The sequence below is a fragment of the Cervus elaphus genome, chromosome 16, assembly GCF_910594005.1.
Source record: "Cervus elaphus chromosome 16, mCerEla1.1, whole genome shotgun sequence".
Lineage (NCBI taxonomy): Eukaryota > Metazoa > Chordata > Mammalia > Artiodactyla > Cervidae > Cervus > Cervus elaphus.
In genome coordinates this window covers 27,212,784-27,235,794 of record NC_057830.1, presented here as the reverse complement: position 1 = coordinate 27,235,794, position 23,011 = coordinate 27,212,784, and the positions used below count along the sequence as shown (strand labels likewise).

Sequence of the window (23,011 nt, the reverse complement as noted above, 5' to 3'; positions counted from 1 at the left end):
ATAACAGTTAACAAACCAGGTGATATCCCAGCTTTCACAGAGTTTATATTTGATGAAGATGTAAATCAATAAATATGTAATTTCAGATACACCCATTATGGTTCAATGATAATCCCCTGGGACTTTATTATATAAAGCATAATTTTGTACAGAGCCCAGTTTGATAGAGGCTTATCTGTCTTGAATCCTAGCCACGTTAATTTAATGAGGTATTAAATCTGTTTCCTTATCTGGACCCAGGGCACTGACTGCTAACTGTTACTATGTTATCTTTCAGGCACCTCGATTTTTCAAAAGCTTCTAATCTAACTAGAATTTGGGACTGACGGGTCTGCCTCCATGAATTCCTGGAGGCTAAGGAAAGGAAAAGTCTGCATTTAGCGTTCTTTTCTGGTCCTCGCAGAACTCTCCCATAAAGCTGGTCTGAAATGTCCTGCATTTCAGTTAGCTTATTCATCAGGACACAAATACAGAGGTTGACTTGTATTCAGCCTCTTAGACAAAACCACAAAATGGAGGTAAGGTGTATTTAATACAATCAGAAATATTTCAAGTATAATTTACATAAAACATAACTTGGAAAATAAGTGCTCTGATGCATATATTTTAAAACCTCATGTCAAGAAATGTCCATTAGTTATTGAAGATGGAGGGCAAATATATACAAAGTATTTTGAGGGACTATCGTATGCTTCATTAAAACAAATGTTCAGGTTGTTTGAAGTAATTAGGTAAGAACAAATAGGAAATCTACAGAAAAAGAAAGCAATCAGAATGATATCCACCAGGTAAGATTTAGAATATTCCTTCACTCTGAATTCTTTGCCAGCTAAAATCACTTTCTAGATCACTCCAATTTCCATGGTGAGACTTCTTTACAATCAGTATCAAAACTAATGATGACATTTATTATTTTGGCTTCACTCTCCTTTTGGCATCTTTATGTTTCTTCCGACAGTCCTAGAAAAACATAAAATCAAAAGCCCCTGTTAGGTGTGGCATGGCAGGTTCATAAATAAGACAGAGTGTGCATATTGTTATTTTGAGAGTAGGCTCTTCAGTCAAAGTCTCCAATAATTCCCTCATGTTATTTATATTATTCCTTATACTTCCTCCATTTTTCAATAAGTTATTGGAAATTCATGAAGTCATAAAATAAAAAAAAAGTCTTTGTTAAAAATAAAATAAGTTTCACAGTGTTCAGTAACTATAGAAAGTAAAATTTAGATTATTCAGTGACTGGGTTGTAGAAATCATTTTGGAAGTGCTCACATGTATGTGGGATGTTCAGACTTTTGGCTTTATGTGCTTAAAATGGAAACTGTAATTCAGTCTTTAAAAAAATTTCATCATTTCCTGTTACTTAAGCATGATGAGAACTTAGATCAGTCACTCAATAGAGCCACTTTTTAGTCTCCTTTCTGCACATGGGTGGATTTAATTAAACAATTAAAACTTCCCTTCCAGCACCATTAATTGTGAGCATTTAAATCATGTTTTCAGTTATCTCAAGTTTCATGCCTTCCTATATTCCTACACCAGGCAAATATTAACACAAAGGTAACATCATATCTATTTCAGGAGACAATTAACATGGCGATACTCACCATACGCAAATTGTTTGTTCTGATCTCCCAAGAATTCCTGCTAATATTGCTTCCCACTCCTCTCCAAAATAAGTCAGAACCTAGAAGGGAAAATAAAGAAGGGCAAGGCAGCACAGTATTATTAAAATAGACAATATTTTAGTGCTGGCATTATCAAGGTCTTCAATTCTAGTTAACACGATTCCCCACCCCCAGTTTATGCTAATTTTCAAAAATATTTTATTCTTTTAGAAAATGAAAATGTATAATTGCTAGGATTTTTACTGTTTATAAACCATTTACTATGATGTAACTTCGTTTCTGTTTGTGTTAGGCTTCAGAAATGAGTTCAACGGCCTCAGCATTTTCATGTGAACTTTTTTTTCTATTTTTGTTTTTACTGAAGTATAGTTAATTTGCAATGTTGTGTTAGTTTCAAGTATACAGCAAAGTGATTCAGTTACACACATACAGTCTTTTCAGGTTCTCTCCCATTACAGTTTATTACAAGATATTGAGTATACTTCATGTGAACTTTTTAGGGTACTAAAAACTTACGAATTTTGTATGTCTAGCATCTATCTCAGCAAGCCCCTGGAACAAAACAAGCCCTTGCTGAGGATAGCGAGTAAGTTGAGGTGATGAATGGGAAGCTTTCAGTTTCCCAGAGCTTTATGTCAACAAGCTTCTTTCTAACAAGAGGGGGCTAAAGCATATCACATTGCAAAGGATCTTCCCAATCAGTTCTTACTTGGATGCATGTTAGTATTAATATATCAGAATACACTATGTGTAAATAAAGATGTACTATATATACCATTTAATCAAAAAAATGACTTACCATGAAGTCTCTCATCATTCTTAGAGAAAAAGAAAAATCTAGTAGTCTCTTTCTCAGGTAATGATACTTCTCTGAAGTGAGAAAGATAGAATTGGTCACTTAATTTCAACATTTAAGAAATGTTCACACTGTAAATATAAATGAACTATGCCTTAAATATCTGTGCTTTGTGTCTTGCTCATTTTTCCCTGAGTCAAAGTAATACCACCCTTTCTCTATTCTTCACTGCTACCTGTAACTTCGGTAACAAAGATTTAAGTACAAGCTCTATCTTCCCCATGCTGATTGCTAACACTCTCACCCAACCACTGCTACCCGTTTTGCTAGTGTTTCCTATGGGGTAGCAGCCAACAAGATGAAGCATCCTCTTCCAGACCAGGGACTTCAGTGGCAGGCTTTCTTCCCTCTGCACAGCATATCCCCCACCCAGTGCTATCCACATCTCAAGGAAAAGAAACATGCTCCCAATGAAAAAAGACTACAGAACTCTCTTAAGGAGCCAAAAAAAAGAAAACTGTCTTGAAAAGCTAAACTTAAGATACTTCTATAATATCTCTAAAGCATGTCTAACTCAGACTTTATAAATTATGAACTATATCTGGACAGAAACACATTACTTACTCAGGGCTCTGCTTTTTGTCATCTGTTTCTTCAGTGACATCTTCCTCTTCTGAACTGCTGTCTTGGAAACGAGGGTCTCCCTGCCAGGCGATCTTCCCAGGTTTTACTGCTTCAACTCTATAGGTCTCTATGTCATCAAGACAATGAAAGATGATACAACTGTAACCTAAAGCCCAAGTATTTATGGACATATTCACTTGTTTACTTTCACCATGCATACATATTTCTACATTTTGAATATCTTAATCATTAATTCAAAACATGCAGTATCTTTTTGATTTTCAAATATTGAAAGAAACTTTTATTTTTTGGCATTGCTAGAGTGATCTCATAAGGAATACAGTAATACTATAAAAAGATATAAAAACTGAAGGTTTATAAATGAGCAATACAATTTACAAGAAAGAGCAAAATAAGTGTGACACCTGTGCTAGCACTGAGGAGTCTAAGCTACAACATGATGCAGTGAAACCAGGTTGCCTTCCTGCTTATTCATAAAGGAGACAAGGAACATATCTTTACGTTTTCAATTCCCCAAACTTCCTTCTAAAACTGCTGAAAAAGCTGCTGCTAAAAGATGTGGATGGTCACTTCAAAAGTCCTCATAATTTCCAAAGCACATAAAACACATCTCCCAGGTTGCTCAGGTATCTTAGCAATCATTTCAAGGCCAATTTCTCACACTTGGCTCTCAAAGTTAGAAAAATTAAAATATCTATATCATACCAACTCTGTTCAACAGTTTAGGACTGACCTTGGTACTCAGGTGTTTCAAACTTTTAGACTATATGTAGGACTTTGGAGGTAAACCTCTTGAAGTGGAATGGAAAATTGTATATACCTGAGTGCTATACTTTTCTCTAGGTTCTGGCAAATCTCCAAGGATAAAGTTTGAAACAGCTGGTATATTGATGACACAGCATATTTGTTTAGAGCCAGGGTTACATATTTCTTCTCCTAACAAACAGCACTGGCTTTCCTGAAGTTATGGCTTCTCCAACTGCATCAAAGATGTAAAGCTATTTAAATATACGACTTCTTAAACATATTTAAATATATGACTATTTCTACTCAACAGAAGAAGGAATGTTGCCTATTATTCTCTGGCTTCCCTTCAAATAGCAGCTATCCAGAAGTTTGCTTCCAAATTCAAGAACAATTTCTTACTGTGTTAAACATAGCTCTAGGCACATTACATTTATGGTTACGTAATGCTGACTGAAATACTGTTCATTTAGATAGAGAAGAGAATACTGCCTTCGGCTAATGTTAAATCATCACCATTACAGGAGACTCAATTAAATTCAAACTGCATGAAATGAAAAAGTAAAAACAAACAAAAATGTACCTTCCTTTTCATCTTTGGCGTCAGACTCAAAAAAGGAAAATGTGAACCCGCTGGTTTGTTCATCCTGAGTCATCAGAGCTGGAGTGTCCTGGACTACCTCAGCTTTCTCTCCATCAGAGTCCTCATTCCAAGGTGTGTTATCTTCCTTTTCACTAGTATCTTTTACAGTTTGGAATATTTGTTTTAAATCCGTAGCAATGTTATAATACATTTCTTTAGACACCTCGGGGAGTTTCTCAGCTTCCTCCCTTTTCTTCTTTCGTTTTGCTTTACTGCGTTGACATATACAGAGATCACAAAAAAGTCAATGTTTGGAAAAATTCCAGAAATCAGGAAATAAAAATACCTTGGATAACATTAGTCCCATTTTTTTCAACCACCAAGAGGACCCACATATACAACTCACAAGGGCAGAATCTTAACCAAAAAGCTTTTAATAGACAAAATTATTTCAGACAGCTCCAAGTATTAAACATGAATCATATTCTCCTCTCTTACCCTCTGAACTACACTTCAGAAATTACACCTAAGATATCAGCTATGAGTAAGAAAATTACTTAACTGCAGTGGGCCTCAGTATCCTCATTTGCAAAATGAACCAGGTTAAACCATATGACTTTTAAGACGCTATCAAATAGTAAAATTGTGAGTTTTATGATACTGGCATTAAAGGATTTAGTCATAATTCTGTTGTAGAAATGCATTATAAATATGTTAAGTCTAGTCTGTCTGGGATGAAATTTTTCTGTTTCCATCAACCTGCTCTACATTTAGGAATATGTTTTTGTTTTTGGTCTTAACCACAGTTACACAGCAGTCTCCAATACTGAGTTTTTAGATAGTAAAAGATTAAAATCCTTTTTTTCTATTAGAGTCTATTCTATTTATTAGGCCAAATATTCTGTTCTACCTAAAATAATAATGTCCTAAATAATCATCTTACTGGTGGAGACGATCTTATACAGAAAAACTTTTAATACTTCATTAAATAAACCATAGGCTGTAAGTCAAATATGCCTCCTATGAAACTGAGCTCCAAGATCAATGAAACACAATGTAGTGGTTTTAAAAGTGGTCTAAAGGTCTTTTGATACTTCAAAGTGGAGGAAGTGGAAGTTAATTCCTCCATCCCTTTCAGTGTGGTCTGTTCTTAATGACCTCTTCTAAGGAACAGAGTAAGGCAGATGTGATTGTGTACAACTACTGAAACTAGGGCTGTAGAGTGCACTGTGGCTTTCCTCTTGCTCTCTCCCCTTCCCTAATCACTGGCTTTGGAAGAAGTCAGATACCATGTTCTGAGGGCACCCAAACACCCAAAAGGAGAGGTCAACAAAGCAAGGAACTGAGGCCCCCTGCCAGCGGTCAAGCATGTGAACCATCTTGCAAGCACGCTGCAAACTTTCAGAGGCTATAGCCCCAGGTGACATCTTGACTACAAACCTCTTGAGAGCCCAAGCCAGAACTACCTGGTGAAGTGCTCCCAAATTCCTGACCCACAGTAATTGGGACCTAATAAAGTTTTAGTTTCAAGCTCTTAGTTTTGGGGCAATTTTTTACATAGCAATACCTAACTGATATATATTTTGGTCCCTAGAAGTGGGGTACTGCTATAAAAGCCCAAAATGTAGGAATGACTTCAGAGCCCACACAATAAGCAGAAGTTGGAAGGTCAGTGAGGAGGGTGTTAGCAAAAGCATGAAAACTCCCTGAAAAAAACTGTTAGTAGAAACTACATGACTATTGAGGCTTCAAGTAAGGCCTTGCAAAAAAGTGAAGTAAACGCTATTGGAAAATGGAGGAAAGGAGATCATTGTTATATAGTGGCAGTAGGCTTAGTAACACTGTCGCCTTTATTAACTGGGAAGTAAAATATGCACTTAATGAGTGGGTGATCTAGCAATGGAGATGTCCAGGAAGGTGTTGAAGGAATTTTCTGATTTCTTCTTGCTGCTTACAGTAACATATAAGCAGAGAAAGTGAAACTAAAGAAAGAAGTTTTTTTTAATAAGGAGCTAGGACCTCATGGTTTTGAAGACTCCTATTCTTTAGAAGGCAAATAACATAAAATTTAATATCTTCTAAGCAAAGAACGAATCTATTTTCTCAGGAAAATATAGTGAAAAGCAGGTTTTGGCAAAGTACACCCATGGATGAAATCCAAGCCGCTGCCTATTTATGTATAGACTGCAAGTTAAGAATAATTTTTGTAGTTTGAAGTGACTGGAAAAAACTATATAAAAAGATGGCTTCATAATAGGTACAAATTACATGAAATGCAAATTTCAGTGTCCTACTAATAGTTTTATTAGAACACAGCCTACCTTATTTGTTTTATGTATTATGTATGGCTCCATTTCTGCTATAAGGACAGAGGAGAGTCACTGCAAGAGAGACCATCTGGCTGCAAAGCCTAATATATTTACTATTGTTATCTGAAGATAAAAATTTGTACACTAGTCTAATTATTAATATAAAGCAAAATTCTTTGTTGAGAACCTAGATATAGCTCAGCAACTCCAACTGTTAAAACAAGAGGGCTACTTATGAGTTTAAAGGTATTATTTCTCAGCAGTCCCGGCAGATTTTTGGCTTTTGTCTAATAAAGTGAACCCCAAAAAGATTCACAGGAGACCCAAATACTTTAAGACAATTAAAGGAACAGAAACACCACTAGATTTGACAGGTAGGTACAGAGACATTCCACAATGAAGAGGCTTGTATGGTCTGAATGTGATTCTTTTTAAAAGAAACTTTTAATTTTGGAATAATTTTAGATTTACAGAAAAACTAGAAACAGATTTATAGAAAAACTAGAAATAACCTTCACCTAGTTCCCCCTCATAGTAGCATCTTACATAGGTATGAAACAATTGCCAAATCTAAAAGATTAACACAGGTACCTTACTAGTAATTGTAGCAGTTTAATTTACCTTTCTTTTGGTTTATCATCCTGCTTTCTTTCGTAAGTGGCATGGTCATGCCTTGTTGGATCATAATGTATGATGTCCCTATTTAAAAAAGGAGAGTGATAAGTTGGAAGGGACAAATCAGAGTATAAATCCAAAAAACTAATAGCAAAACATAATGCAAAACCAGGACAATTCCACTTTTGAACAAGACAAAGGCATAAATATCAAGTAAGTCTATCAGGAGCTCCTTAGAAGCAATTATATTTTAAATTACCCAGTTCTGAGGGGTTCTTCAAAAATTTTTTAAATATTATTTTTAAACAGGAAAATATATATAGATAAAATGATATACTATTGGGATTTGTATAAAATACAAATTTTCAGTGGGGAAAGTAGCGGGGAGTGAGTAAAAGTATAGAAGAGAAAACTGGTCACAGGTTAGTGATTGGAGAAGTTGGGTGATGGTACACAGGGGTTTCATTACACTAGTCTCCCTAAGTTATATATTCTCCATAATAAACTGTTACATTTATTAATATTTAAACAATTGTCCATTTTTTCAGTAATAATAAATACAGAAAAAATTTTAGATTAGTTTCTTGAAGTGAATCACTAGGTAAATATAATATTAAGAGTCTGATACATATGCTAACTGCTCTCCCCAAGAAGTTGAAAATGGCCTAATTTTGTGGCAAAGGAAGAGAGAAGAGTGAGATGAAACATAAGACATACTTAAATTTCTTAGCAGCTACTGATCCTTTGCTTGTAGAATTGCTTAAGCTGATCTGCAAAACACTCTGCACAACATTCAGGGCTTTCAATTTTTCTGCAGCAAGCTCTTCCTCCTCAGCAGTTTTCTTTTCATTTATTTCTTCGAGGGAAGAGGATAATTAGTAATCTTCTGGCAAACATAACTTGAGAAATCTCAATAATCAAATATTTATCAAGCACTTAAACATGTGCAAAGCACATTAAGATAGGAAGAACAAAAGCTAAACCTTGTTTTGCTATCCTCTCTGTCCCTAAGCCCCTGATGTCACAGTGAATCCAGAAATTGCATGACCAGCAAACAAAATTCCCATTTCTACTTATAATTATAAAAATGAAATATGAAATTAATGGCTTTCAGTGGCAAGTCTAAGTTTTTAAGGTAAAGATTGACAAATTAATAGAGCAAGATAGTAATTACAAAAATAAAGTGAATAAAGATTCTTTGATTTTTTGTAACAATCTAAAAATTAATCTAAATTACATGTAAATCTAACAGTGAAAGACAATGAAAGGTGGTAATTTTACTGACTATTAACATGGTACGCTAGCAGACAGTTATTTTAGCTTTTAAACTCAGTAATAAATATCACAGGAAGAGAGACTACACACAGGGCATTGTGGAATCCTATAGGCTGGCTTTCTTATTTACTAAAAACAGACGAGTATCAGGGAACAAAGTTAAACATTTAACAATCAGTTTGGATTATAAGAGAAAACATAAAAGAAGTCTGAGCCTTAAAGACCTTTGCAAATTACTGTAGGATATAAATAACTAAATAACAGAAATTAACAGAATAAAATACTGATTTGCATAAGTTTTCTATAGAGATGGCCCAAAAGTATCTAAGGGTTCAAAAGAGGTAGGGATTATGTTCAGTTGGATTAAGAAATGTTTTACAAACTAGGTATAGTCTAAGGTAGGAAAGACAAAGTAGTCCCCTGAGGAAGGAAGAGAGCATGCTAGGAAACAAAATGAATATGTACTGAAATAAAAAACTGCAAAGAGTTTACACTGCATTAGACTAAACCATATGAAACTGCTCATATTCAATGATTTCTGACTTCAAAAAGTGGCAATTTAAATTTTATCCTAATATCGACAATTAGGCAGTAGAACAGAATGTTAGGAAGAGCTCGGTATATTGGTAGGCTGCTTACCTGCAGGACGGTCTTTGTGCAGCACACAAAAAATTCAGTCTCAAAGGTTCCCAAGGAACCTCTGATACAGGCTCTTCCCAAGGTTCTGTAAGACCCTATGGCTTTAGCCTTTTTTTATACATGAATATTTTCCACATGTGGGTAATCTTTGCTCCTGACTTTTCTGCTGAGCTCCCAATTATTCTTTCCTCAATGCCTGATGCATATTTCTCACAGGTCTATCTAAAGTTGAAAAGCAGAAGAGTCAGGAGACAAGATGACCCAGATGTGGAAAATATTCATGTAAAAATGAAGGCTAAAGCCACACAGACTACAGAACCTTGGGAAGAGCCTGTATCTCAAAGCAAATGGAAAATTTAGGAACCAAGAATTATGAAGAAAACAAGGAAGTTAGAGTGCAATAGAAGCAAAGGGAAGAGAACATTTCAAGAAGGATGATCAACAGTAACAAATGCCACAGGCAGGCTGAAGGGTGAAGCTTGAGAAGATGCCACTGCATCTGGTAAACCAGTTATTCACAGCTTTGAGGGAACTCACGCTGAAGAGTTATAAATATGAGACAGACAAAAGTGGCAGGAGTTAGAAAGCAACAGCTATAGCTTCTTGACTAATCCCAAGATTCTATCCATTCCTACGTTATCAACATGGAATCTGAGTGAAAAGTTCTGAAACAATAAGTTGGTATGGATCCTAGAGAATTTACTCTCAGAATACTTGTTTTCAGAAATGTATAATATACATAATAATCACCTCAAAGAATTGAAAGTATCATATCCAGAGATTGTACTTTCAATAAAATCAACTGCTTCTAAATTAGATGCAATTTAGTTTTCATTTCAGGCTTAGAACTGAAAAAAAAATGGGAATGGCAACTAAAACTGGCAGGGTTGAAGAAATGGTTTTTTGAACCTATGAGACCTAATTATGTCTGTAGAAAAAGCGAAGAGATAGAAGAAAGTTAAGTGTGAAGATGCAAATGAGAAAGGAGGGAACAGGAGGTATAAATGGAGAAGATCAAGATGCAGATTAGATAAACTCAGGAAAGAAGAAAGGACAGAGTAGTTCTGAGGTTGGAAAGGAAAGCAGGGAGCTACTTGAAGTGGCCGTCCTCTTGGTCAAATAGGAGATGAGGTCTTTTGCAAAGGATAAGAGCAAAAAAAAAAAAAAAGGATAAGAGCAGAAGATCTTGTAAAGAACGTTTGGAACCGCTGCTGATGCTTCCGATAGCATCAATGCTGTTAAATATATTCAAATAAGAATGAATTTAAGTAGAGTGACATTCAATGATACATTGCTTTAAAAAATCAGCATCGAGCATGAACACTTTCTTTAAGTAAGCCAAGTCTTACACAACCTCACAAGGACCTGTTGACCTATTGCCAGGTAGGGTCCTTGACTTCTAACACCAGGAACGGGATGAGGGAAGATGGTACCTTTGGCAGATGCTATTATTCCTGTCTTTTCTGGCAGCCTCAGGTAATTAAAATTTTATAAATAAATTAATATGTACAAGTGTTACATGTACATATAACACACCATGTACATGTAACACTCCGTGTGTTACATATACATAAAACACTTCTCTATGTGTTAAGTGAAGATGCTAGATGAGTTTATTTCTTAAGGTATGCCAGCTATGACATCAGGACTGTTTGTTTGGACAATGAGTCATTTACCTTCATGTTCGTCTTCACTATCACTTTCTAGAAATCGGGAGTCCATGCGAAATCTGTCATCAGTGCCAAAGCGAGACTGCAAATTCATGAGCTAAAGAAAAAACACAAAGACAACTGACAGTCGCATTCCCAAGAAATTACTTATAAACAAGACCCTCCAAGTATATTTCCCACGCTGTGAAATTTACTACATTAATGCTTGCATAACTTCACCTACCCATGAACCAAACAAAGAGGGCCATGGAGGTCTCAATCTCAAAATAAAAACCTTAATGTTAGAGTTTGGGCAAGGTCTGCCTTCATTAACCTAGATTTAAGGACTATGTTGAAACAATAAGAGCATGTTACAAATTTTTTTATTTTCAGTCTTCACTAACCTTCTGTCCAGCTCTGCCCTCAAACTGAGGTTTAATTCTGAACCTGTTACTGTCATCTTCGGAACAAGATTCCTCATCATCGCTGTTGTCAAACAGCTTCCCAGAGGCTCTACTCATGGACTCCTGTTGCATAAGGACAGAAATGTTTATTAATAACCAAGACGATCAGTATTTCCCTCATTATGCAATTTTCCTCCTTACACTTAAGAAACGACTCAGATGCATATCCCAGGAAACAGTGTGGTGGTTATAATGGAAAATCTTGACTCAGTGCTATTTACATGGCCCCTTGAGTCTCCAGAGGCTCCTAATGAAGCCTGAAAGGGGGGCAGTTATTATATGCAAGAACATTTTCTGCATGGTTTCACTAATATTGATGTCACTTTGCAGAGGACAGATTTATGTGGGAGAAAATCTCTAAGGCCCCTGTAGCATCCATGCGTGGTGGTCTGGGGAGTTTTGTGTTTCATTGTGGCTCCCAGAGGAAATTTTATGTTGAGCGCAGCAGTCGTGGGCAGGTTTTGGTATGCAATATGCAGAAATGGATCTGCACAAGTAAAGACATGCCCACATGGACATTTTAAATTTCTTACTTTTACCAGTTCCTCTCCTGGATGGCTTTGCTCCCGAGTGGACGTCTCCTCTGTTTCACTTTCACTATTGGAACCAAAGATGATGTGCGTCGGCTTGTCCTTTGGATGACCATCCTAGAGTGGTTATCAAAAGCATTACCTTTAAGACAACCTCTCATCTCCTTCCCCAAGTAAATCTACTTCCCACCCTATTTTTTCTCTAGTGAATGCCGCCATCATCCCAAGATAGAAACTTCTCGCTTTCCATTTCCCGTTGATCACCAAGTCCCAAGGGTTGGGCCTTCCTGCTATTTAAAAAATGTATTCCCACAGTCACTGCCTTGGTTCTGGCTCAAAACCCCCTAACGGCTGTCTACCCCCGTTCCTTTATTTGTCCCATTTGATTTGTTGTTCTCACCACGTCCTGAACCATTTGCCCCAGACAGAAGTTGGCAAACTTTCTCTGTCAAGGGCCAGAGAATAAATATTTTAGGCTTTGCAAGCCACATATAGTTTCAGTTCTATATTCTTCTTTTTAAAACTCTTTAAAAATGTAAAAACCATTCTTAGCCAGGAGGCTCTTTTAAAACAGGACATGGGCTCGTTTGCCAACTCCTGTTCCAGCACAACTAATCTTTCCTCCCTTGCTTTCAGTCCTTTAGTCTTTTCCCAGACTTAAGAATAAACTCCAGCCCTGTAACCTACTTATCTCTCTCACTTCTCACCACCTATACTCTTATTTAGTCAGTTATTGCAAATATTCACTTTTGTACAAACTGCTGCCTTATCTTATAATAATGCCTTTCCTCTCTCTTTCTACCCTTTTGCCTCTGCCAGACCAATTTCTACTGAGTTTTTCCCACTAGACTCAGGTCAGCTGGGGAAGTACCCACTCCCCGGCACTGCCAACAAACTGGTCTGCTTCCTGGCAGAGCACGTAGGCACACTTCTTTCCCATTGCATGGAACCGAACTGTGAGCCAACACTGCCTGATAGTGATCTTTTCTATAAATCGAACACTTGCTGTAAAGGCCTGGAACTTTGTGGGAACTTAACAAATTCTTGAAAAAATGAATAAAGTCCCATTATAGTAAATCTTCCTAAGACACGACTCACTTGACAGGAGATATATATGGCAATTGAGATGTATTAGTACACATCACTTAACTATATCAGTAATATTTTCTAAAGCAATATCCAGATATACTATATAGACATAAGGACATAAAACACAAACATTCAGCTCTAAAGGGGCCTGCCTACCTTTGTGGGAAAGAAAGAGACCAGACCTGGAGAGAGTTCTTAGTAAATTCCTAGACTGAAAATATACTCACCAAATTTGCCAGAGCATTGTGAACCAACTTCTTTTGGACTTCTTTGGCTTTCTGCCTTGCCTCTAAGGCTGCCAAACGTTTCTGATTATCTTCAGCATGCTTATCCTTAGCATTAACATCTGATGAACTATTAACAGGAAGTGGGAAGTCAGGTTTGCTTCCCTGGGAGTCTCTCCTTGAGAAGACCTCTGGTGGTTTCTCAGGGGCCTGGGAGCTGCACAGATCAGGCCTTCTTTCAGAGCCTTCTCCTGACTGTCCAGTCCTATGGCAACAGTCTTCATCAAGGCCTCTGCTGGGAGTCTTAGCACCACAACTTAAAGATTTCTTATCTTTCAGTGGCAACAGACTAGAAATAGGATTTCTATTTCTCTTTTCTGAACTGTTAGGGGACACCACTTTGTGACTCTGGCTCGCAAAAGACTGTCTCTTTTGAGGCTGAATTTGGTTTGCATCATTTGCCTCCTTTCCATGTTGGAAAGGAGTCTGTTCATTTAATAGGCCATTAGCACACAGGGACCATTTTCCCATGGACATGTTCCTCGGTTCCTCAAGTTTCAAGGAAATTTGATCTTTATTAATATTATTAGAGGCAACACTCTCTTGCAAGGATTTTTTCACTGATTCCTTTCCATAGAGACAGCCCACTCCTTTGAAAGCCTGAAATTTTGGCTTTAAGGTATTTTCCTTTGGTTTCTGTTTTCCATGTGGGTTCTCTCTTCCTTCTAAAAGAGAAGCCACAATCTCCTCAGGGTGAATACACTGCTGGCCTCTGCGGAGGCTACCTGGAGTCCTTTGGCTCTTGGAGGCCCTGTCACCCTTGGCAGTGGTTTCCTGGCCATTGCTCTCAGTCTTTTCTTTTGGAGCCTCCTGGTTACTGCCAGCCAACTGTTCCAAATCAGCCAAAGTCAGATTCACACGGAGACAGTTTTCCATCAAGGTGTTATACTCCTTATCTCCTTCACACTCAGTCGATTCTGATACAGAATCAGCATCCTCACTGCTGCTGGACTCAATCAGAGATTTACAACTAAGAGGCTTAACTCTGTGACTGAGGGCTATCTCTACTTTGTTTTTTCTTTTTTGTTCTTTAACACAGCCATCAGAAAGATCATACTTTTTTCTGTTTTTCAAGTAAGTCTTCTTGTCCATAGACTTTTCTCTTTGTGAAAAATCTACACCATTTTCGATCTTACCAGAACTTTTTTTCATTGCAATGATTTCATCTGTATCTCCTGAATCAGAGTCACAACCATTTTCCATAACATTATTTTCACTGTTGAGGCAAGAGACACTGTTTTTGAGGCCTAAACCTGTTGAAGTATGAAATTTGTAAGAATCAGATTTAAAATCATCCCTTACAACTTCAAAGGGATCATTTTCAAATTCATTTGAGGACCATGTAGTTTTCTCTAAGTTTTCCTCTCTTGCAATCATTAGTCTCAATTCATCTTCAGAATCAATATCATCATCAGATATGCTATTTCTGTTTTTGGTAGTTTCTATAGCAGAAGTCTGAAAAAACACATTTTTAAATTTCTGATGATCAAAATCAGTTATATTGGGTGATTTAGGAGTAATGGAATTATGAGGTGTTTTTTGTGCAACCTGTTGTATTAAATGCGGACTCTCCATTACGCCACTAGGTTTTGATCTCATGGTTAGAAATGCAGTAGAACCCTCATTCTTCTGCACTTTTATTATCTTCCTGGCAGGGCTGTGAAAGTCAGAGAATTCTCCTCGCCGTTTCTTACTCATAGGATCATTCCCTCCTTCCAGTTCCCAGGTGAGGCTGGATATAGGCATAGCATTTGTGAAATCCTCCCCTATCTTCTTTAAGTTGTGGCAGTATTTTGAGGGATCATACTTCATGATGTCACCAACAGTCAAGGAACAAAAAAAGGCACTAGGTTTTAGAAAAACCTATCAATCTGGTGAAGCAAAAGAATACTGTTTAATCTTGAGCAAATCATTGATTCATTTTACCCTCAGTTTCCAATCAAACAAAAAAGGACTTCATTAGGTAACTCAGGGCCTTTGGAACTGACATGTCTATGGCATGTCCAGAGTGAAAACCAACAATCATCAATCACTATTAACTGGAAGAAATTACTTGGGTTGTATATGTATATTACAGCAAACTGATTTAAGATTATATTCTAGGTACTTTTCTATATGTCTGAGAAATCTATTTACTGCTAACATCATAAAGCAGAGTATAGAGGGGAAGTCAGAGGGGGAACAACTAGACACTGAGCGTTGGTTATCTCAAACCTGAGAATCAAAGATTCTCCAACATTTTGATCACTCCTGTCTTTTCAATGCTGGCTCATCTTAGACCTGATTCTCTTAGCTCAAACATCTACTTCACATTTTACTCACTCTCTGAATTCTTGCAGGTCTTTCTTAGAAGGCTAATAATTATCAGATCTGTTTTGTGCTAACCCTGTCCAGAAAGATTCTAGTCAATGTCAGTGGCATTGGCTGATTTCCTAAAACATATGAATAGACAAGCATAAGTTGCTTTAATTTCTCACTCCTGAAAAGTTCCTTTGTTCACTTAGTAACTACTGAATACCTGACTAATTATATGTGAAGTGTGTCAAATAGTGTCTACTATCTCTTGGCTTTACACTATCATTTCAAATCCTCCTCTCTGCTGTCAAAAGGCTACTTTTACGACTGCACTGTGTTCCCTGGCCCTTCCTTAGTTCCTCTGGAAATGGCTTTGAATCCATGTCAAATGAGAGGAATGATATATAAATTAGTAAATAAAATTGCTGGCTTAACAAGCATCATTTGTATCACTTACTTGTATAAAACGTCACTACATTTTCTCATCCTCTAATTGTTTCATACATGTAGGTAAGTGGATCTTACCTTACAGAGAAATTGGGAACATAAAAACTCTTAAACATCTAAAGATTTACTGACAGCAGCAGTGAAACTCCGAAGATATGAAGTTAACTTCTGCAAGTATCCATCACTGTAGTCAACAATAACTTCTCTGAAAGGCCAACTGCTAAGGATATTTTACGTTTACGTTCATTCTTCAGATGAAGGACAGGTAAGACTCTTCCAAATTTACTCACAACCCAATTCTAAAAGAAAAAAAAGGATATATTTATTATACTTGTCACAAACAGAAAAGATTAACCATTCTGCATAAATATAACTTACAAAAAAAGAATATAGAAAGAAGGAAAATTGGGGCAGTTGTTGATCCCATATAAATCACATAGGAAGGTACAAAAATAACAGCCATTAAAAAGGCAAACTTGGGACCTGATTGGACTCCTCACCACCTCTATTCCCCTCAGGAGACTTGCCTCCATGTGGGTTTTTATTTCTCTTTCTAAAATGGGGGAAACCTGTGCTTTCCCAAGAGCTGTAAATGCACTTGGAAGATCATAAAGCACTATTCATGTTAACTGCTTCAAAGCAAGAGAGGAAAAAAAAAGCAATTGCTTTAAACGTGATGTTCATGGTCATTTGGTCTCAGGAATTGGTTCTTAGGCTACTCAGCCTACCAGGGGTGACATACTTTGTGTCCTGGTACTTCTGTTCCTGGCACAGCTTTCACATGGAAGTCCACCGTTTTCATCTTTTCTAACAAGCTGGTGTTGCCTGTTGTTGATATTCCTTTCTTTGCTTTTGCTTCTTCTCTCTCTTGGGCCAATCTGAATCAAAGAAAAAATACAAATAAGAGAGTTAAAATAACCAATCACACTATTAACCACACTTCTGTCTTGTTTTCTCATACTATAAAGCTGTTTAACTTCATAGGTATCATTTGGGGTCTCTCAGCTTTTTCCTTTCAACTTATGTACTTTTGGCATTTTATCTATTTTTAATCCCTTCTCTTTGTTGTGAGGAAAAGGTCTCTTCTTTCAGAGTCTAATCTGCTAAATCTTGAATATTACTACTCTCATAATGAAGAGAATGCAGAATAGAATGCCAACTCAACCTTCCAATTCAAACTCCCTATCTGATTCGGGCCTGGTCAACTGTGCTGACCAATTCTCATTGGCCTCTTTGCCTCTGGTGTGGCTCTTTTATGTTTCAACTTCCAAGATTCCCGCTCCACAGGCAGATGTACAGAGGTACTCAAAGGCAGCATCACTGCGTGCTCACCCTGCTCAGGGTGAGAGCCCCAGTTCTTGCCTATAATAGGCACCAACGTACTGCTGAATGAAAGCCTCATTGCTACCCTGTTCACAGAGGCCGACAGCTGAAGAACAAAATCCTCACCTTCGTCTCCAGACTAGTTCCATAAAATTTGATTTAGACCTTATTTTTCCTTGTGGCATTTCTTTGCCTGAGAACAATCTTAAAACTCTCTTGGTCACTTCATTTGTACATTCCGAAAATGTCTCCTATTTTGAAAGCACCCAAACTCATACAATCTTTTCTCCCCAAGGATACTTTTAGGATCTTAAAATGCTTTAATAGTTTTTACATTGCCTTGTTCTTAAATTTTAAGCATAATTAATCTTATGCGTCTCTTACAGGGATCCCTATTATCTTTATGTTTTTGTATGACACTTTCATTAACAGTTTAAAGTTAACATAAGCACTTTTGGTACCATCTATTAAAATTTTAAGTGTGCTTAACTCCATGACATAGCAACTCCTTTTGTTGATATACACACCAGAGGGACTCCTGTACATATATAGAAGATATCTTCAAGGGTCATCTGTTATCAAGAGGAAGTGGAAATGGTCTAAAGGTCCATGAGTGGGGGATGATTAACTAGACTGTGGCACATTTTCTAAAATAGTACTAAATAGGTATTACAAAGAAGGGGGAAGACCTACATCGTCATAAAAGGTTGTGTCTAAAAAGCTGCAAATAAGTACATATTTTTGTAGGTTTAAATACACATATATAAGAGCATTACATTATCTTCTTTGGTGGGGTCTGGGGTCATAGGGAGTCTCAGTTAAGAAGGATTTTAGCTCTACCTATAATGCATAAATTTGCTAAAACTGCAATAATATGTGATAGCTTCAAATCAATTAAGTGAACATATAAAATCACTTACAATATTAAGAAATTAGTGTGTTAATGTTTGGATTAAATCAAATACAGCAAACCTTACCTGTGCAAAAAACTTTCCTTTGCTAGCTGAATTTGCAGTGTCCCACCTTTCCATTTTGTTTTATTTAAAACAGACATACCTATAAAGCAAAGAATTAGTACCCAAGTACTTCAGCATGTGCTTTTACTAATTAGTATGAAAAAAAGAAAACTTGTTTATCACAAACACACAAAGGAAAGAGAATAAGGAAAGTGAGACCGGAAAGAGGAGGCTTAGGTCCCATTCTTATCTTGACCCCTTATTAGATTCTTATATTCCCTATTGTCTCATATAACTGTAAGATTTGAATGAGGCAAATGTGCAAACCTTAAAGCAAAATTTGTCATTTGTTTATAAAGTAATGTCAGAAATCTCTGGCAAATGGTTGGTATTTATTTAACATATCATTGTTATTTGCCATACTAAAACTATAGATTAATGTAATTTTCTTAGGGAGAATCAGAGGACACTGGAATCCTACAGCTCCTCATTCTTATTTATCACCTCATACTAATTATCACCGCATAATCTGCAAACATACTAGCACAAGCAACTAAACTGTGTTTGAACTACTGTACCGCAGTAGCTGATTTTTCTCAGTATCTGCTATCAGCTTCCTTAATAATTACCACTAAGAGAAATTTCTGTGAGACAGGTACTATGCTAAGTACAAAAGTATTATTCAATTTCATATTCATAGTAATATTAAGAAACAAGCAATATCTTGGTCATACATCAGATAAACAAACTGGGTCTTCTACTTTAAATAAAACTGCTAGGTCACACAGAACTGTGTTCTTAAAGCTGCAATGTACTTGTCATATGTTTCCCAGCTGGACAGATGATATTACAAAAGGCCAATGGCCTTCCCTCTCTATTAGCATGTTTCCTACTCGGTGTCTTTTGACCTTTCAGTCTCCAAATAATTAGAATGTATTTCTACATTAGTGGCAGTATGAATTACCTCTCACTCTTTGTTCACTGAAGGCCACAGCTGGTCCTTGGTTTTCTTAAACTTATTGATAGATAATTCATAATTTCAAGGATATAATCTTATAAGGGCATAATGTAAAGCCCTCTTCTAATAGCATTTATTAACAAGAATTATTTGCCTGAGGAATGAACACCCTGAGGAGCGGGGTATGGCATACTGTCCAGTAGGATATAGGTAACATGCAGTTTCTATTAAAGCATGGTCCTTTGTCCACAATATTTGAGAATGCCACTTTTGAGCAAACTCATTGGTAATGTGCTACCATATGTCATGCATTATGGAATGAATCTAAATATCGAACTGCAGAATATCAGAATTCTATTCATCATGGTTGCCCCTCTCAATGACGTAAAAGTGGCTGTTTAGATTTAGAATCAAAGTTATTCCAAATTAAACAGTGACAGGAAATGGTAAATGGTATAGAAAACATTCATTACATTTTTTCAGGTCTGCTTCTGTTACTCTGATGTTGATATACGCAAAGACTTTCTGTGGGTTTCCTAAAAAAGAAAAAAAAAATTTTAAATTCTCACCCAGAGAATAATGTAAAATGACTTCTAAATTTAAAAAAGACCTCTTAGAAAATTACTCTTTCAAAAAAAAAACCTTGTTTATTTTTCATTGGCTACAAAGATTGCAAATTTTAAAGATTATCTAAATATTTTAAAAGGAAATATGTATGAGAAAAAGGTCAAGCAGTCAGTTAAGGAAACATTTTGCATGTTTATATGTTAGTGGTATTCTAACAGGACACTTAGTAATTATTAGAATTTTAGCTCTGAAAATTTAAAGCAACATGCTTCAGAAATTGGATATTTGGGAATTCCCTGGAGGTCCAGTGGTGAGACTTTGGGCTTTCACTGCAGAGGGCAGATTCAATCCCTGGTCAGGGAACTAAGATCCTGCAAGCTACATGCTCCCTCCCCACCAAAAAAGGTTGGGGAGGGGGGGATGTTTGGGAATTTAGAAGTTTTTGATTTCATACATAATACCTCCAGGGCATATGTGCTGGGATGGGGTTAGTACTATACTATCACAATGAAATAACATCACTTTCAGTGTTCAGGGCTAACATTCATCTTTGGGGGTTCCTTTATTTTGTGATATTTGACTTGAGTTATATTTGCTTTAATTACCTATGAAGAACTCTCAATTTACCTTGATCATCTTTCCGAGTGATGATCTCCACACCAGAAACTTCTCCAAATCTGCTGAACTGATTCTGCAGGTCTGCCTCAGAAATATTCTGCCCAAGACCACCCACAAAAAGGCGTTTCATTTCTCTGTTGGCTTTCATCAAGGCTGGACAAACACTCAGGGTGTTCTCCTGGAAAAAAATTTCTACCTAGAGTTCTTTCCCTTAAATCTAAAACAAACAAACAACAACAACAAAATAAAACTCAAACCAACCAACAAACCAAAAAACCCTAAACTCCTTTTCCTGAACCTTCTATGCCAACTGGTTGCCTGGATTTGTGCTTCCCTTCCTATTGTATTGTTCCCAACTTTATTCCTGAAGACTGTTCACACACTACATCCTTGTTCTTCATGAATGCATTTTGGAACAGTACCTCTACACACAGACACGGGTGCAGATGGACATCCCTCTAAATGACCACAATATTACACTCTACTCCTCTTGAGTTTACTAATCCATACTATTAGGTGTTTCTCCTTTATTCATTCACTTTAATAAACCGACAGAAATGGGATGGGACATATTAACCTCTACAGGATCTTCCCAACCGAGGGATGGAACCCAGGTCTCCCAGACTGCAGGCAGATTCTTTACGCTCTCCATCTTCAAGCTTCTTATAGTCAAATGAGAAGTAAACAAAGGCTACAACTGCAATACTACATTACAACAGAAATACATACAAAGTGGTTTTCAGGCCCAAAAAGAACAACGGATATCAAAGCTAATACAGATTTTTTTTCTTTTTAACACTATGAGCCAGCGTTGCACGAAGTAGTTTGCAGGCACCTTTTTTCAGATTAGCAGGAGAGGTGAAGTCATTTTCCCAATGCCATTCAGAGAATTAGCGGTGAAGCTAACTCAAATCTAATTTCAGAATCCGTAATTCTTAACGCTGTACTAGGGAGGTTGTTGGATTAGAAGGGACTCAGGAAAACTCTTCCAGAGATACTGGGATTTAAGGCCTATAATGCCTCTCTCGCTTAGTGCTCAGCTCCCAACAAGCCCTTCCCCAGCAGCTGACAGACTCCGCACACACGGAACCCCAAAACAAACGCCAAAATGCCAGAGCATGGGTCGAGATCTAGGCGTGAGCCACGGCCTATATCTTCCGGGCAGCTTCCTCTGTCCCAAACCTACCCACCCCATCCTTCTTTCTCTGAGAAGACTTGAACACGAGCACGGTGAAAGTAGGCCAATTAGCCCCTTCCCATCCCAGGCCCCAAGCCCCGGGCTCACCACTTCTTTTTCTACATCCAGCGCGGCTTGCAGGGCTAAATTCTAGTCACGTGTCCCAACAAGTACCCTATCTCTTTCTTCCCACTGGACTTCCAACCCAGCCTCCTCAGGTTCCAATACTACGCTCAGTTTCCCAGTGTTCTTTATTTCGTTTCGTCTTCCGGGCAATCGCGATGACCCCGTCCCCTGCCTCTAAGTCCGCAAAAGATCCCAAACTAAAATTCCCTAATTCATACAGAAGAGGGTTATCACCTCATCTCCTGGATAAGGTCGGCGGAAATGAGGAAGGGGAAGAAATACAAAGAGGCTCCCTCTTCAAGTGCTCGCGGAACCGCCTCTTCCGTGACTGGGGCTCCAAGCCTCCACCAGGTCGGGGTGGGTAGCTGCGCCCTTGGGCTTCGAGAGGGATTTCAGCTCTCTTGAAGCGTAAGGACTGCTGGAGAACAGCTGTGGAAAACTGCGCAGGGTTGGCAACGAGCCGGAGACACTTGCGTGACCGAGTTGTAGGCGCGGGAATTGCGCGTCGTTCCCTTGCCTCCCCCGCCGAGTTCCGGAATGGTTCGCTCCAGGAGCGCGCGAGGCTTCAAGAGCCAGACCTGGCGCGCCCAAGTCAGGCAGCTTCAAGTCAGCACAGCTCCATGGATTCCCAGCGGGCAAAGGCCCGCGCCTTGGAAGCCGAGATCACTGCCTTGAGGCGGGCGTGCATAGAGACACAGGCGCCCGGGGATGACGACTCTCAAGTTCGGTACGTGGTATTCCTCAGATCTGGTGAGGCGGGTGACGATCTCTTTACTAGAGGCGCCCCGGACCTCCCCACAAACTTTTCCGGAGCACTTTACGTGGGCTGGAACTCATCTGTCTGTAACAACAGGGGTGCAAGTGATAAGCCCACGCATGGGCTCCGTTGTAAACATATTACTATATATTAATTGATTAAACCGCGGTCATTTCATTTTAAAATATTCTCTTTCTCTTACTAGTAACAATCAGGGTGAAAGTCTTGGTTATCTCCTTAGTAATCTTCCCTTTACTGATGATGAGCAGTATCTAGTTGTTCTTCAGTCGCTCAGTCCTGTCCGACTCCTTGCGACGGCATGGACTGCAGCACGCCAGGCTTTCCTGTCCTTCACCAACTCCTGGAGCTGGTTCATACTCATGTCCACTGAGTCAGTGATGCCATCCAATCATCTCGTCCTGTGTCGTCCCCTTCTCCTGCCTTCAGTCTTTCCCAGCATCACGGTATTTTCTAATGAGTCAGCCTTCTCATCAGGTGGCTAAAGTATTGGAGCTTCAGCCTCAACATCAGTCCCTC

At 37.9% G+C, this 23,011-nt stretch overlaps 2 protein-coding genes across 4 annotated transcripts in view; one reads left to right on the top strand and one right to left on the bottom strand.

The window, feature by feature from the left end:
* Nucleotides 1-101: 101 nt before the first annotated feature.
* On the bottom strand, nt 102-22,039 carry NOL8 (nucleolar protein 8). 3 transcript variants are annotated; one of them, XM_043927871.1, is made up of 17 exons: nt 21,952-22,039; nt 20,424-20,631; nt 19,703-19,765; nt 18,293-18,371; nt 16,735-16,870; nt 16,223-16,291; nt 13,194-15,065; nt 11,881-11,994; nt 11,288-11,410; nt 10,911-11,001; nt 8,038-8,176; nt 7,327-7,404; nt 4,397-4,668; nt 3,049-3,175; nt 2,428-2,498; nt 1,608-1,687; nt 102-960 (listed from the first exon to the last, which is right to left on the bottom strand). In XM_043927871.1, the coding sequence occupies exons 2-17, from the start codon at nt 20,560-20,562 to the stop codon at nt 910-912; spliced, it is 3,504 nt and encodes a 1,167-aa protein (XP_043783806.1). In that variant the 5' UTR covers nt 20,563-20,631; nt 21,952-22,039; the 3' UTR covers nt 102-909. The 3 variants fall into 3 exon arrangements, with proteins under 3 accessions (XP_043783806.1, XP_043783804.1, XP_043783805.1); XM_043927869.1 differs by lacking the exon at nt 21,952-22,039 and adding an exon at nt 21,700-21,945; XM_043927870.1 differs by lacking the exon at nt 21,952-22,039 and adding an exon at nt 21,700-21,945 and having other exon boundaries at nt 20,424-20,592.
* Nucleotides 22,040-22,072: 33 nt separating this feature from the next.
* LOC122710226 (centromere protein P) overlaps nt 22,073-23,011 on the top strand; it is a 225,125-nt gene continuing 224,186 nt past the window's right edge. Inside the window, exon 1 of the mRNA XM_043927884.1 lies at nt 22,073-22,444. Within this exon, the coding sequence (XP_043783819.1) occupies nt 22,338-22,444 (107 nt within the window). The 5' untranslated portion in view covers nt 22,073-22,337. The remainder of the gene's footprint in view (nt 22,445-23,011) is intronic.

What these genes read in the sequence shown, in the direction of transcription:
- NOL8 (XM_043927871.1), bottom strand. Translation starts at nt 20,562, where the DNA reads ATGAAAGCCAACAGAGAAATGAAACGCCTTTTTGTGGGTGGTCTTGGG. An exon ending in CACTCGGAAAGATGATCAAG is followed by an intron (nt 19,766 to 20,423) that starts GTAAATTGAGAG and finishes TTTCTTTTTTAG; the next exon opens with GAAACCCACAGAAAGTCTTT. An exon ending in GATGATAAACCAAAAGAAAG is followed by an intron (nt 4,669 to 7,326) that starts GTAAATTAAACT and finishes ATGTCAACGCAG; the next exon opens with TAAAGCAAAACGAAAGAAGA.